The following is a 15,940-nucleotide window of genomic DNA, read 5'->3' on the forward strand; positions in this document are numbered from 1 at the left end:
TACGAAAATATTTAAATGTATTGTTTAAGAATTTTCAGTGTATGTGTGCTGATAAGTTTTGTATAATTCAAAACTCTTCCTCTTCGTCCTCCTCATCTTCTGTTACTTCTTTTTTTTTTTCTTTTTCACCATCATCATCATCATCATCATCATCATCATCATCATCATCATCATCTTCTTCTTCTTCTTCTTTTTTTTTCTTATTTTATATTCTCAAGTTTCTTCTTGTTTTACTCTCTTGACAAGAACAAAAAAAAATTAAACAAAGAAGAAGAAGAAACACATAATGGTACAAAATTACTTGGAAGGGGATGAACTTATATTCATGCAACTAAAAGAAAGAAAGAAATAAGAAAAAAAAAGAAGAAAAAAATGTAGCATTAGAGAAAATATTCTTCTGTATTTGCAGCAAATTTGGGAGTAACACGAAGATATTTGGGTGTAATACGAAGATATTTGAGCGTATTATTTAAGAATTTTTGGTGTGTGTGTGCTGATAAATTCTGCAAAATTCAAAACTCTTCCTCTTTGTCCTCCTCATCTTCTGCTGCTTCTTCTTCTTCTTTCATCATCATCATCTTCTTTTTTTTCTTATTCATCTTTTTTTTTCTTGTTTTACCTTCTCAAGTTTTTTCTTATTTTACTATCTTAACAAGAATAAAAATAAAAAAAATCAAACAAAGAAGAAGAAGAAACACATAATACTGCAAAATTACTTGGAAGAGGATAAACTTACATTCATTTAACTAAAAAAAGAAAGAAATAAGAAAAAAAAGAAGAAAAAAATGCAGCATTAGAAGAATATTTTTCTGTATTTGCAGCAAATTTGGGAGTAACACAAAGATATTTGGGTGTAACACGAAGATATTTGAGTATATTATTTAAGAATTTTTGGTGTATATGTGTTGATAAGTTCTGCATAATTCAAAACTCTTCCTCTTCCTCCTACTCATCTTCTGCTACTTCTTCTTCTTCATCTTCTTATTTCATATTCTTATAATTCTTCTTAGAAGAAAAAATCAAACAAAAAAATACATAATATTGCAAAATTAATATAAAGAGGAGGAGGAAAAAAAATACAACAACAACAACAGTAATAAAAAACGATGATGAAGATGAAACACGTGAAGAAAAAAGAGGAGAAATACAAAGAAGAAGGAGAAAAAGAAGGAAGAGGTGAAGAAGGAGGAGGAACGCGGAATACAAAGAGGAACAACATAATTTCACGCGCACGTTATGTAAGTGAATTTTGTTGGGTTAGGATTAACTTATATAACTTGTATGCCAAAAAAACTTATATGTGTAGCAGTATTCTTACTATTAAAAATCAATGTATATTTTACGAAAACAAAACAATATATATATATATACTAAAACCGTTAAACTAGTGAATCCGTCTGTTTTTTAGTGGCAAGTCAATTAAAAATATTTATTTAAAAATTTATATCTTATACATAATTATTATTTTATAAAAATATTATATATACACTAAAATTAATAATTAAATAAATTATTATGTATCTGTATATTAATTTTTTGATATTTCTACTATATATTTTATATAAATAAATAAATTAATATTTAATTTTTAGTATGTGTATAATACAGTTAATTACGTTATTATATTTTATTCAATTGCAATTAAGCTTCCATAGAATTTTTATTTTTTAAATCTGTAAATGCCTAATTCTACATTTTGGATTTTTAGAATTTTTTTAATATAAAATAAAAAAATAATTAATTCTCAAAATAAAATATTTAAACTTTAAATTCTAGAAACGATTTTTTTTTTTTTTGCATTAGGGGCAAGTTCGCTGCACCCCCGCGAACTCTATATAAATTATGAAGTTCGCTGCATGATAAACCACTATTTTATGGTATATTTTAGATTGAATTGAGTGGATTTTGTCAACTATTCTCACACTTATTCATGTAAATTGCATGTTTTTAAGTTTCCGTCCTAATTTTGTGCTATGATTGAAAATATGCTTCATAGGCCTTAAAATCGCTAATTTTTAATCCTCTTTTATTATCATTCGATACCGTGATATGTGCGTTAAGTGATTTCAGAGTTTATAGGGCAGGAATGACTTAGAAGATGGAAAGGGAGCATGCAAAAGTGGAAGGAACACAAAAAATTAAAGAGTTGAGAAGCTGGTACCGACGCGTATGCGTGGATGACGTGTGCGTATGACCAGGAGCGTCGTCCATTGACGCGTACGCGTGACGAGCGTCACGTGCTGCACTAAAGTGAATAAGCTAGGGGCAATTTCTGGGCTGCTTTTGGCCCAGTTTCAAGCCCGAAAATGAAGATAAAAGGCTGGGGATGGAGCAGTAAATACAGGGAGTCATAGTTTAGTTTTACCATGCTTTAGGTTAGGTTTTCTAGAGAGAGAAGCTCTCTCTTCTCTCTAGAAATTAGGGTAGATTAGGTTAATTTCTCTTTAATTCTTATTTCAGTGTAGTTTCATTTATGTTTTCATGCTTTATTGTCTTGGGTCTCTTTGTTTACATTGTTAATTTCCCTATTATGTCATTTTTATGTTTATGAACCCTTGTTACGTTTGATTTCTATTAATGCAATTTATGTTTTCTATGTTTATTGTTGCTTTCTTTAATTGTTAGTTATTGATTCTTGCATTTAGTAGTTTAGATTTAATCTTTCTTGTTAATTTTCTATGTTTTTATTTTGTTCCTTCCAAGTGTTTGATGAAATGCTTGGTTGGATTTTAAATTAGATTTTTGTGTTCTTGGCTTTGGTTGGTGATATAGAGACTCTTCAATTATCGAAAATTGGTTAGAGGTTAACTAAGTGAAGGCAATTTACATTTACCATCACAATTGAGGATGATAATGAGGATAGGAATTCCAATTCTTACCTCTTGCTAAGACTTTTCTTATTTGTTAGTTTATTTTCTTGTTAATTTTACATTCCTTGTTCATCATTAAAAACTCAAAAAATATTTTTCCACAACTAATAATAACTACACTTCCCTGCAATTCCTTTGAGAGACGACTCGAGGTTTAAATACTTCGGTTATTTTTATTGGTTTGCATTGTGACAAACAAATTAAACGTTGATCGATGATTGTATGTTAGTTTAGAACTATACTTGCAACTGATCTATTTTGTAAAAATTCTTTACCGACATTTATTCTCCGTCACTGCACCCCCGACGAACTCTATGTTGAGTTTGGCATAGTATATAAAATGTGGGGCCATTCTCATTTGTCGCTTTCTTTCCAAATCTCTCCTCCAAATTTGCTTTGTTCCTCCGTCACTTGTGATAGTCAGATTCTTCTGTACGATATTTTCTGTGTCTCAACGTCCGTGAAGTTCGTTATCCATGACATCGTCAGTTTCAGGTCAGTAAATAATATGTTAGTTAGCATTACTATTTTCAAGTTAGTTAGAGTTACTATTTACATGTTAGTTAAAGTTACTGTTTAGTGGTTGCATGTTAGTTAGAGTTACAGATTTATTATTTACATGTTAGTTAGAGTTACTGTTTAGGGTTTACATGTTAGTTAAAATATATAACATATTAGTTAGATTTTTTATGTTATTGTTTTCTAGTACATTTGCTATTTATTTTTTATAACATGTTAATTAGTATAAGTTATTAGTCAATTCTTAGTTAGTTTAGTCGAAATAGGTAGTTTAAGTTGTGAATTAGAAGGTAATTAGCGAAATAATTAGTTAGTTTATGTTAGATTAGAAAGAAACATGATTAATAAAATTTAGGGTTCTGTTAGTTATTGATTAGGGTTGTTGAGGATGTTAGTTGATGGCCTCATGTAGTTGGATTAAATTTTAATTAGTAAGTTTATAAACTGATTAAGAAGTAATGTAGACAAGTAGGAGATGTAAATATGTTTTTTAAGAATTTAGTTAATGTGAAAGGAACTAAGTTCAGTATATGTTATTTTATTTTACTAGAGTGTGGTTAGATGGAGTAGTAGTTATTGGGTTACGAGGATATGCTTTACAGATTGGATCATGCTAAGCACATTGTTGGCAGACTTGATCGAGTGGTACACTTTTATTGCTATTGTTTATTTTGTTGTAATTAATGAATACTGAATTTGTTATTTAATGTGTTCACTGTCCTTTGTTTTTATTTGTTGTTTCCGTTTGGTAGGCGCCTCGAATCTTGCGCACCAGACGGAATTTTATGAGACGGCCGCTGAAGCAGATTAGGCCATATCTCAGACGAGTCGGGTTTGAGTATGTGACGTATATGGTTGAGTTAGAACACGACTGGCCATTAGCCTCGGTGTTGATAACGAGGTGGAGGCCTGAGTCCCACACGTTTCATCTACCATGCGGAGAGATGACTATCACCCTGCAGTTCGTGGCTTATCAGTTGGGACTCAGGATCGACAGTGATCTTGTTAGTGGATGCATAGATGGTTGGGAGTAGCACCATCAGGGATGGTCCTTTGAGGACTTTTGCCAGCAACTACTGAGTGCTATTCCTGGCTTTGATGACAGACAGTCACAGACCAAGTGGACTGTGAAGCTCATATGGTTCCACAACACGGTATGTGGGTTGCTGGAGCAGGACGCCATTGAGGAGCGCCTGTTGAGGTACATGAGAAGATATATCATGTAGTTGATCGGGGGTATCCTATTCCCAAATGCATCTGACTCTCGGGTGCACATAAGGTGGCTCCCCCTCCTAGAGGACCTTGACACATGTGGCGGGTTATCATGGGGCTCGGCTATGCTGGCATGGTTGTACCACTAGATGTGCCGTGCCACGGAGCATGGTCAGCGGAATTTGGATGGTTTGCGTCAGTTTGCTGCTATCTTGGGCCTATCGCCATATTCCACTGCTACGGCCCGATGGATTTGATACTCGTCGATTTTCGCTGGTCGAGAGGTATTATCTCTTTTTGTAAAAACTCTTCGTTATTTTTTTAACTAGTTAATGTAATTGAGCAATAACGTGGCCTCATTCATGGTATTGTAGGTGGGTTCAGTACCGGCTAAACAATGCCAGAGGCGAGCACAAGCTTAGGCATTACAGTCGTACCCTGAACGGGATTGGCATCCTGAACGTAAGTCATAAATATTTAAGATTTACAAATTTATTTTAGTTAAATACGAATATTGCATTTGAAATTTGAATGCTGTCATTAATTTGTGTTTTGTGAACAGGTTGAGTGGACGTCATATGCTGACCCAGAGCTGAATGATCTAGTTCCACCATTGATAGCTGAGGCTTAAGCCTCGGCGGCGGTTGTATGTCTGCTATTTTGCTTCACTATTGTCGAGTGGCATCAGGTGGATCGGGTGGTACGTCAGTTCGGTGGCCTGCAGCACATTCCGACCAGGCCACTGAACATTGACGAGATGCACAGGTTGGATGGTTGGTTCCGTCGAGGCAAGTGGTTCCCGCATCTGCTTGGTGGCTGGCATGAGATGTGGGATGCTCGTGCCAACCATCAACTATAAATACACCATTATATAGACCTGCGTCCTTCCCTTCCATACATGAGTTGGCATCTGCAGTAGGCCCACATAGAGTTGTTTGGTCAGGGTGACCAACACCTAGTGGCGGCGGGGGTTGTGCCAGATAACCTGCCCATTCACCATCCAGCTGCTCCAGATCTACATCAGCCAGTGGATGGTTACCTTCTAAAGCTGTGGCCAGCTACCGGAGGAGGGAGAGGTAGGGGGCGGGGTAGAGGTAGACACAGTGGAGGTTGAGGGAGGCAGGGCCATGACGAGGTTCACCGCGACAAAGACTTAGTCAGGCCGCCAACGCATGGGGTAGAGGGAGTTGGCCGGGCCGAGGATGCCGAACAGACTATTGGCGCTCTCTCAGTACCCGTCCCTGGAGACTACTTGTCCATGAGACCACCTAGGTCACACCACTCTGAGGCCGGGACCAGCCACCAGGGGCATACACTGGAGGTCGGGGGCCATCTACATTTTGATTTGGGGACCCAGTTTGAGCTGCCATTCAGCCCATCAGAGCTCGGGCCCCAGATGGACTACAAGCCCATCTTGGATACTCAAGACATGATTGATGTGACAATGTTGGTGCTTGACTGGATGACGGGGTTGATGCAGGGAGGTGATGAGGGGTTGCCGGATGTTACAGTAATGCCACATCATACCAGCCACGACACATGGATGATCCGTTTAGTGGGCCGTCCTCCACTGCAGATATAAGTGAAAATAAGTGGCTTGCAATGCTTGAAAGCCTCAACACACGGTGGGAACGTCCAAAAAACTCGATGAAACATGACTGTGTCGGCAGAACTAGGCCACGACTGTGTCACAAGTTGCACCCAAGTACCTAAAGACCCATTATCAATTAGCACATATAGATGGTGTCTTTTTTTAATAGTGAATAACCATATTGAAATAAATCTTAACGGGCAAGTACATCTGCATAGAGAATAACCAACGAGGAAGCTCGTTGTTTGACTCCTTCCAATCACCATATATTCTTGCAATGACTCTCTATTTTGCAAGCCAAACCTTTCTATAGGACGCCTTGTAACCGAACTGATTCTCCACACCTCCTTGCGAAACCCTAATGCTGATTTTTGGATCCGCTTTGACCATTGTGAAAATGTGTTGAGCAATCACCTTTGAATCCAACCTACGATGGTCTTGACCCATCGATGTTTACATGAAAGTATGAGGACCAGTGTATCTCTTAACCTCCCACTTTTCTTGCATTCGGCGATATGATATGAGTATGCTCCAAGAACAACCAACCCCGAACTTGATACACTGTGTATTATACCTCAACTGGTCTCTCTATACTATTTTATACTATGCAGCCCTCTTGATGCTGTACCTCTTAACTGCCAACATGACTTCTTCCTTGTTCTGAAATTGTTGTCCAACCTCGAACTCATTGCTTGGATCCTCTTCGGGGCCTCCCTGGGTAAACGACCAATCGTCATTGCATCGAGATTCAATCTGGAGAAGTGATCCAGCCGGTCATATGGTCGAGAAATGGCAGGTTGTGTCAGAGCAATTTGTGTGTCACCGTAGCAGTTCATCTCTTCTTCCTTGTCACCATCATTAGTAATTTTGGGTGGTTCATCATCAGCATCGTCTCCGTTATCGGGGTTAACTTCATATTGATCCATCATCGGATCCCTGATAGCAGAACTCTCATGAATTTCAACATCGTCACCCATCATGTCAGCATTACGAATTTCAACATTAGATCTCTCTTGACTACCTTCAGGTGGCATATTTAGATCCACCATCGTCCTTCTGATATTTCGTCTAATAGCTCCGCTCAACGGATTATCATCGACAGTACCTACAGATGATCTTCGACCACCCAACTCAATGAGGAACACGAATAATTCCAACAGATGAACATTTGTCCATCCGTTGTGCCACGACCTTATAAGACGTACGTCCTCGTCGTCACGTAAACGTACCTGATTCAAAACAATAGAAATATTTCTCACAACCGTAGTCTAATAGATATACTATCAACAGAGCCAAGACAGCTGTGATATACCTTTTATAAAACAAACTATCATCTACTTCGGTAAGATATCTGTAGTAAATTTTTTTCACCCTTTTTGTCAGATTCTTCAACGTTGTTAGACTTTGACTTCCGATGTCATATAGGTAATTATCGGTTGTCCCGATCTAAAAACGATAGAACCTTCTTCATCGTACACTATTTCACCATCATAATCAATGGATAACAATGGATTCCTTGACATGTAGAGAAAAAATGTCAACAATAAGAACGAAAATGGAAAATGAAATTGTGGTTCTCAGCTCCGCTCTCCAATAGGCATGCTTTTATTTTTGAAACCCAACCTAGAGTTCGCCGAGGGTGCGGCGAACTCCATAATTTATATAGAGTTCGTCCAGAAGTACGACGAATTCGCCCCTAATACAAAAAAAAAATCGTATTCTAAAATTTAAAGTTTAAATATCTTGTTTTAAAAATTAATTATTTTTTTATTTTATATTAAAAAAAATCATGTATTTTTAGAACTACTGCTTCTTTTGCTTCTGCAAAATATAAGAATGTTACATGTGAATAAAATCTTTTGGAAGTGGAAAACTATATTGTGTAAACCAGCGACGAAGCTTCTTGGCAACTTCTCTTCTACAACCTTGATTGCGACACAAAACGGGGAATAGCTATCGTCCATGCATTTTTCTTTAAAAAAGAATAATATTCTAAAAATTCAATTTCGGCACATCTGGAAAAGAATGAAAAAAGCAGTGTGTAATTTGCCAAAAACAAGTGTAAAGGGTTAATTGCCCTATAGATTTAGAATGTTCACGTTATGAGCATTTTAATATTAAATTTGAATGATACGGCAGATAACTTTTTAAAAGAATTTGTAATTTATATATTTTTTAAAAATAAAATATCAAATAAAAATGTAAAATTTTTAGAAGATTTTGTAATAGACTTAAAAATTTTTTGAGAAAAAATATAATATAAATTCTTAAAAATATTAAAATATCAAACTTATAAATACTTAAAAAATTACAACATTAAACACGATTTGTTCTTTTGTCGCGAATCAATAAGTCTACCCTTATAATGTTTTAAAAATTTATTAGATATTCTTTTGTGAACTTAAAAATTTATCAAATATTTTATTTTCTTTAAAAATTTGTAAGTTCATGACAAAATTTTTTAAAAACCTAATTGTGTTATGATGCATACTAATATAGACATGTGACACGACACGGAATACACTCACAGGCGAATTTTAAAATTTATAAATTACGGAGACATGTATACATATAAAATATGAATTAATTTTTTTAATTAGTTTTAATGTCTTATTTTAATTATATCAAGTATTTAAAATATTTTTTGTTTTAATAAATAATAATATATATTATATCTAAATTTATTTTAAAAATATATATTAAAAATAAGACTGAACATGTTAATACGTGATAGTATTTAGATATGTCTAAACATGTTTAGAGAAGAATTTTTTATTTTTTATTAGTTATACTACATGCATCCCAAAATCAACCATTAAAGTCAATTATTAGTATAAAATATATATTAGAATATAAATACACATTAAAAATAAATTAAATTACATATATATTTATACACAAATATATTGGTGACTAATTTTAGATTTTTAGTAGCTAATTTTACTGTACAAATAATATTTTTATTTTTATTAAAATACGATTAAATATAACATACATGCATATTAAATAAATATCAATAAATATCATATTCAAAATGCGTCCGATCCACTAAGGGTCTGTTTGGGTGAGCTTCTAAAAAAAGATCTTTTTTCGAGTTATCTTTTTTTAAAAGATCTTATGGAGAAGTAAAAGTAATTTTATGTTTAGATATCTCATGTAAAAAGATCTTTTTATCTATCAATTATGTTTGGGTATAACAATATAAAAATATTTTTTTGTTTATTTATTACATGAAAAACATCATTTTTTTAAGAAAAAAAGATTTTTTAAAAAAAGATGTAAATTTACAACTTCTCAAAATATATATATATATATTTTTTAATACTTTTACTTTTACTCCTAGAAATTTATCAAACAAGCTTAAAAAAAAAAAAAATCTTTTTTCATTAAAAATTTTTTTTTTAAACAAAATAATCACCCCAAAACAAGCACTAATACAGTAACTCAAAAAAAAAAAAAAAGCATTAGGCTATTCTCTAAAATAATTCACCGTCTAAATTTTGTAAACGAATATTTTAGTAAGCTATCTTTAAAAAAGTGTAAAGAAGCATAGATAACTATTTGGGATTTGGGGTTTGGCACACCCATTTCCGTTATCACTTATCACTGTCGCCAATATCATCGCCCTCATTCCTCATACATATATATTCAACTATTCATCAATCTTAATTCAAGTCCTGTGTTTGTTTTTGTCTCATTAGATACAACTCTGTGTTCTCCGATCATCAGTGAAAACCATGGGAAAGGACAGGAAAGTGGGAGTAGCAATGGACTTCTCAAAGAGCAGCAAGAATGCTCTGAAATGGGCACTTGACAACTTGGCTGATAAAGGTGACACTTTCTATATCATCCACATCAACCCTAATTCTCCTGATGAATCTCGTAACCAGCTTTGGCTCAAAGATGGTTCTCGTAAGTATTTTCTTTTCTTTTTTCTTTTTATTGCAGATTTTGTTCTAAACCTGTTATTGATCTGATCTGACTTCGTTTGGTTATGTTTGCAGCTCTGATTCCTTTGACGGAGTTTAGAGAGCAAGAGATTATGAACAAGTATGCAGTTCAAACTGATATTGAGGTTCTTGATTTGCTTGACACTGCTGCAAGACAAAAAGAGGTTTCTTTTTGTTTTTACTTTTTTAATTATTTTATTTTTGTTCTAATCTCTGTTTGCTTTTGTTGTTCTCTCTGTTTTTCTCTGTATTGATTTTTTGGCATAGATTGTTCTAGAGGTACCTTTATGAGTGAAGTTATGTTTTGATTCAGGTGAACATTGTTGCAAAAATTTATTGGGGTGATGCAAGAGAGAAACTTCTGGATTCTATTGAAGATCTGAAACTGGACTCAATTGTACTGGGAAGCAGGGGACTTAGCACAATCCAAAGGTGTGTATTTTATTTATTTATTTATTTTCACATTTCCCTGTTTTTATTGTTCTTTGGACTTTGGAGTATAGTTTAGAAAAAAAAATTAGGATGACACAAGTTAATTGGCTTTTGTGTGTACTGAAAAGACAAAAGATACAATTAAGATATAATGGAAAAGTTTTTTCGTAGATAATATAATGGAAGAGTGTAAAAACAATTATTTGTTCTTGCTGAAGATTTTTTTGAGTCTACCAAAAATATTTTTCTTGTGAAAATAACGATATATATAATTTTGAAAAACACAATCAGTGGTTATGGTGACTGGTGGTTGGTTGTAAAACCACCTAAAAATATTATTTAATTTTCTTATTTTCTTTTTTAAACTTTCATTTTCGTTATATCTTCTTAACCAAATACCAAGATTAGATTTAGACATTAGAATCAAAGATTATGCTGCAATCATATTTTTAAGTTTAAAGGTGTAATTCAAGCTTTAAAATTATTAGAGTAAGAATATATTTAGACCCTATTTTCTGTAAAATTTATTTATAAATAGATCATAGTTTAAAATTTTGGAAAATTTATATTTTTCAATTAAATTCAATAAATATGACAGTCAGGGCAGCAAAATAAATGAATAAGAGAGGATATCTTAAAAACTTTGTTAAAGAACTAGATATTTCAGAAATTCTGAAAAACATGAATCACAATCACCTATCATGTTCTTTTTTTTTATACGGAATAAGAAAATCACACCTATTGCTTGATTGATACACCTCTATATAATATCTTTCTCTATTTATTGTGACTTGGATCTCATGGATTACCCTGTTCCTGTGATGGTGCTTAAAAAAAAAATACCAGGATAATATTGGGAAGTGTTAGCAACTTTGTGATGACACATGCCCCATGCCCTGTTACCATTGTCAAGGATTCAAGCACCACCAAGTAGTGTATACATATGATGATCAATTTGTTGGGAGAGCATTTCAGTAATCTTTATCTTTATCTAGCTTTATATGACTATATACTATACTCTTTCTATATTTATGTTCTTTGTATTGTGGCTTCAGTGTTGAGAATTGAGAATAAGGTATTATTTTATATTTTCCATATTATCAAAAGTATAATGTAATTTGAGGAGACATATTAGGGATTATATGTCTTTGGATTCTCATTTGTGACGGGAGTTATGGCGAGATTGTGACTTTTTGTCGTTTGGTTGTTATACTTTGAGCTCATATCTTAATAAGTTCTTGGCAATTTATAGCGTAAATAATAAATTACTAGTAAACAAGTGAAAAGGTCTAAACATCTTTCTAAGGTCAAAACTTTGAATCCATAAAAAAAAATTCAAATTGGAACCTTAACTTTAACCGTATATCCGTTCATATTTAGATGTGTGCCATTTTCAAAAGGAGTTGCTGAGATATTTGGTAATTCAAATCTAAAGTGTGAGCTACAGGATAAGATTTTTGTGTTTCGTTAATTAGTCTGCCTTATCGGACAACACGGTCATGGACGGTGACAATTCCATTTTTCTAGTAGTATATTATTGCCAACCACTTTGTCATCATGCCCATTTGGGCACATGGTACATGGTATTCATCATTGTCAATTCTTCCAATATTCCTACCCATGCTTTGCACATAGCATTTGGTTGGGAGCGCATGTTTCGGGCAGCACTAGGTCACGAACAAGCAATGCACCTGTGACACAAATATGTGAGTGTCATTTTTTAGATGTATTTCGGTTTTATTATATTATTTATTTCTTAATATAATCGAATCTATTTGTGTTGTATTGTGTTAATGTTTTTACTTTTTAGATGAATATCTTTTCTATATACTATATATTGATTGATAATACGGTACTTCTTTAAATATATAAGATTTCAGCCATAGAAAAAAAAAATATAATGCAGCCTACCCTGCTAAAATAGGAGATTAAAAAACTTTAGCCTATTCCGATATTTTTTGAAAAATTCAAAATTTTTTATTAAGTTAATTAAAATAAAAAATAAATTTTATGATTTCATAATCAATTAATTATAAAAAAATACTATATAAAATTCATAAGTCTACAAAAATTTTGATATAAAAGGATAAAAAAGACTTAACTTTTTTGCATTTATATATATATATATATAAAAAAAAAGAATTTGGTTGCCAAGCCATTCTTTTCTACCAAAGTCCGCAAGTTAAGCCGGACAAGTTTCGTGTGCATTTTTTTTTTTGGCAAGTTTAACGAGCTAGTCTCACAAGTTTCAGTCTGATTGCCACCTTTATAGTTGTCCGGGACTGGCCCGCTAAAGTAAAACGAGTTTTTTCTCTCTAGAAATACTCACTAAAACATAACTAAACTAAATCCTAGCTCTTTCTAGTTTTCGAGCCCAAATATCTGCATTCACATACTCTGGTAAGTGAGTCACGTAAGAGTACCGATGCGTATAACGGTTAATCTCTATTTACTTTATGCATTTTTCTCTTTATCCATACTGTTCGGTAAGTCGGGTACCGGACGGTTCGGGTCAGGACTCTGGAGTCTACGCTTGGGATGGTGGGGAGGCTCGTCTGGTCGTGGTCTCCTGGTCCCGGGTGTGCGAGGTCCCAAGCACTTCGCGTGGAGGAAGGGGGGGTGCCACCTGCAAGGACACTCCGACGCTCTTGTCAGAATATGTGCAGGCAGAAGGGAGGTGATGTAAGAATGTCACGTACCTCGGGGGGAGAGCCAGTCTCCCCCTTATATACATGTCAGTAATGGGCCCCTCAAGTGGACAGGCCCATACCCTCAAGGACGCCGTCCCACGGCTGTGTGCAAGCCGTACGGGACGCGTGTCCGGGTCGGGGGAGGACGCATTGCCGGGCCGGAGGGAACTCGGGTCGGGTTGACCCGCGTGGATTTGGGACGGGCCGTAACAGTGCCCCCGACGCGTCAGCGATGGCCGTGAAGACCATAAGACCATTGGTGGCGCGTGATGTCTTCGTTCGTGCGTTGTCGTCGGGTCGGCTGACCGTGGGAGAGACGCGTCTCTTGCACGCGTGTCTCTTGGTTTGTTGTGGCATCCGTTTGCCGTTTCGTTCTTCGCACTGGGCATTTAATGCTCATAATGATTTGAAAAAACCCGCGCGCAAAGACTATCTTGCCCCTGCTTCCTTTCGCGCTTCTGGAGGTGGTTTTTAAACAGTTTTCTCCCTATCCACCTCCCACTCTTACTATTTCCAACTCCTTCTCTCCCTAACATCCAAAGCTTCCAGTGCGAACTCCCTCCTGCTTCAACTTTCAGTCCAAGTTTCTTTCATCATTCCAGGTAATTTTTTGGTCTCTATCCTTTGGTATCTGTGTTATGTCCTGCTGCTGTGCGATTGCTGTTTGCGTTTGTTGCATGGCTAGTTTATTTTTGCCGAAAGGTTTTTCAATGTTGGGGTAGGTGAGTTAGGGGAGGGGTACCATTCTAGGATAGGTTTTGGGTGGTTTATGTGGTAGGCGTAGTTTTTAGCCGTGTTTGGTCACGATTGAGTTGAAAAGGCGTAGTTTCTGAGTTTTTTCGGGCTCCCGACCTCATAGACTAACGGAGTGGTACCCCGCTGTAGGTATGCCTCGCGTTGTCTCCCGGTCTTCTGGATCTGGTGCGGCTTACGACCCGTATGCTTGGGTGACTGACGATATAAAGGAACCGCCCAACCAAATGAGTTTGGAAGAGTTGACCGAGTTCCGGTAAGCCGGCCACTTGTGCGGTGGGACGGACGAGGAAGCCAACTATGAGGTCTCCATTCCTGCCCCCCGCGAGCGTATTTATGAGCTCAACTTCCATTCTCCTCGGGTCCCCGATTGGATTTGGTTTTACAAATCCATGTTCACACAAGTCGGCGTACGGATACCGTTCTCGGATTTCCAAATGGCGCTCCTCAACCGGATATCCGTTTCCCCTTCTCAGCTCCATCCGAACAGTTGGGCTTCGATCCGCTGTTTCGAGATGGTTTGCGAGTACCTGGAGTTGCCGGTATCAGTAGACGTCTTTCTCTTTTTCTTTACCCTTACCAACCCTTCCAAGCAGGGGAAGGCGAGGAAGGGGTTTCTCTCTTTCCGTTCTGCCCAGGGTAGGAAGATATTTGGCCTCTTTGAGGACTCCTATCACGGCTTCAAAGACAAGTATTTCAAAGTTCGCCCCGTCAAAGGTCGTCACCCCTTTTGGTTGTCGTTAGAGGGGGAGCGCCTTATCCCGACGTACTGGAGTTTCGGGGCGGGGTCGAACTCCTTCATCAAGGTGACATACAAAAGGTTGTCGCCTGTGGATAAACAAATAGCTGACGTTCTTTTTGCTATTTTTGAAAAGAACCCCGTGAACCCTCATCTTCTTATGGGTGAACGGGAGGCCGGCAGGAGCTATATCCGTGAGTTGTCTTATTTGCTTGTCTTTGTGTTTATTGTTGTTTCGTTTATCCGTTTTGACGACTAACGCGTTTGTTGTTTGTTGTAGTGGAAATGTCTGCAACTGTGGTCGGGCTTGAAAACTTGATGAAGACCTTTTTTGAGGAAAATGATGACGAGAAGACGGAGAAGGATGCTGGGGAGGGGGAGGATCATACCGGGAAGTCAGGGGGTCCGGCCATGGGGGTTGAAGGTCAGGGTGAGGCTTCTTCTCGGGAGGCCGTTAAGGCGGGGAAAAGGCCTATCGGGGATCAGGGTTCCTCTGTTCACGAGGAGTGTAACACCCTACCATACAGAGTCTTATGCTTAAGTCATAATTCAGAGATGGCAAGGTATTACGACCTCTAAAACAAAAATTTAGTACGTATAGTAGTATGAATAATTGATTATAACTAGGAGCCTTTGTAGAAAAAGGGGTAAACAAAAACCATAACTCGAACGCGCAACACTCCGATCGATAACGTAACGAGCAAAGGATAAGCTAACGCAAGATCATATATATAAAGAGTGTCAAAAACGGGAATATCAAGACTCAAAATCCGGCTGCGAAGATAACCGGTCCGAGCATAATAATATATACATATAATAAAATAAGGAAACCCCAAAGGAAACCCAAAGGGACACAAATACATACAACCTATTCTCCAAAATCCCCTCTAGAAGGAGTCATCACAGTTTGTATTATTTAATGGAGATAAAAGTATCTAAACAAGATATATAGACCAAAACAGAGTCCCAAGAACAAAGGATCTTCGCTAATCCAGAAGTCTCCAGCATGCCTCAACGAGAAGCCTCGCGTCCTGCATCTGAAAACCACAAAATCCGCATGGGTGAGAACCAGAGGTCCCCAGCACGGTAACAGCTTCCACATATATAATACATAATAATAGAGGAAAGCCAAAGGCAATCCTAGAACTTCCTCCAGATAATATCAAAGCTTATAAACAAGCTAA

At 36.3% G+C, this 15,940-nt stretch overlaps 1 protein-coding gene across 1 annotated transcript; it reads left to right on the forward strand.

Moving 5' to 3' along the window:
• Nucleotides 1–9,622: 9,622 nt before the first annotated feature.
• LOC112743576 (universal stress protein PHOS32) lies at nt 9,623–11,784 on the forward strand. The gene is made up of 4 exons (XM_025792846.2): nt 9,623–10,104; nt 10,197–10,306; nt 10,456–10,574; nt 11,421–11,784. The coding sequence occupies exons 1-4, from the start codon at nt 9,930–9,932 to the stop codon at nt 11,506–11,508; spliced, it is 492 nt and encodes a 163-aa protein (XP_025648631.1). The 5' UTR covers nt 9,623–9,929; the 3' UTR covers nt 11,509–11,784.
• Nucleotides 11,785–15,940: the final 4,156 nt, after the last annotated feature.

This window comes from Arachis hypogaea, chromosome 14 (genome assembly GCF_003086295.3).
Source record: "Arachis hypogaea cultivar Tifrunner chromosome 14, arahy.Tifrunner.gnm2.J5K5, whole genome shotgun sequence".
Taxonomy (NCBI): Eukaryota; Viridiplantae; Streptophyta; class Magnoliopsida; order Fabales; family Fabaceae; genus Arachis; species Arachis hypogaea.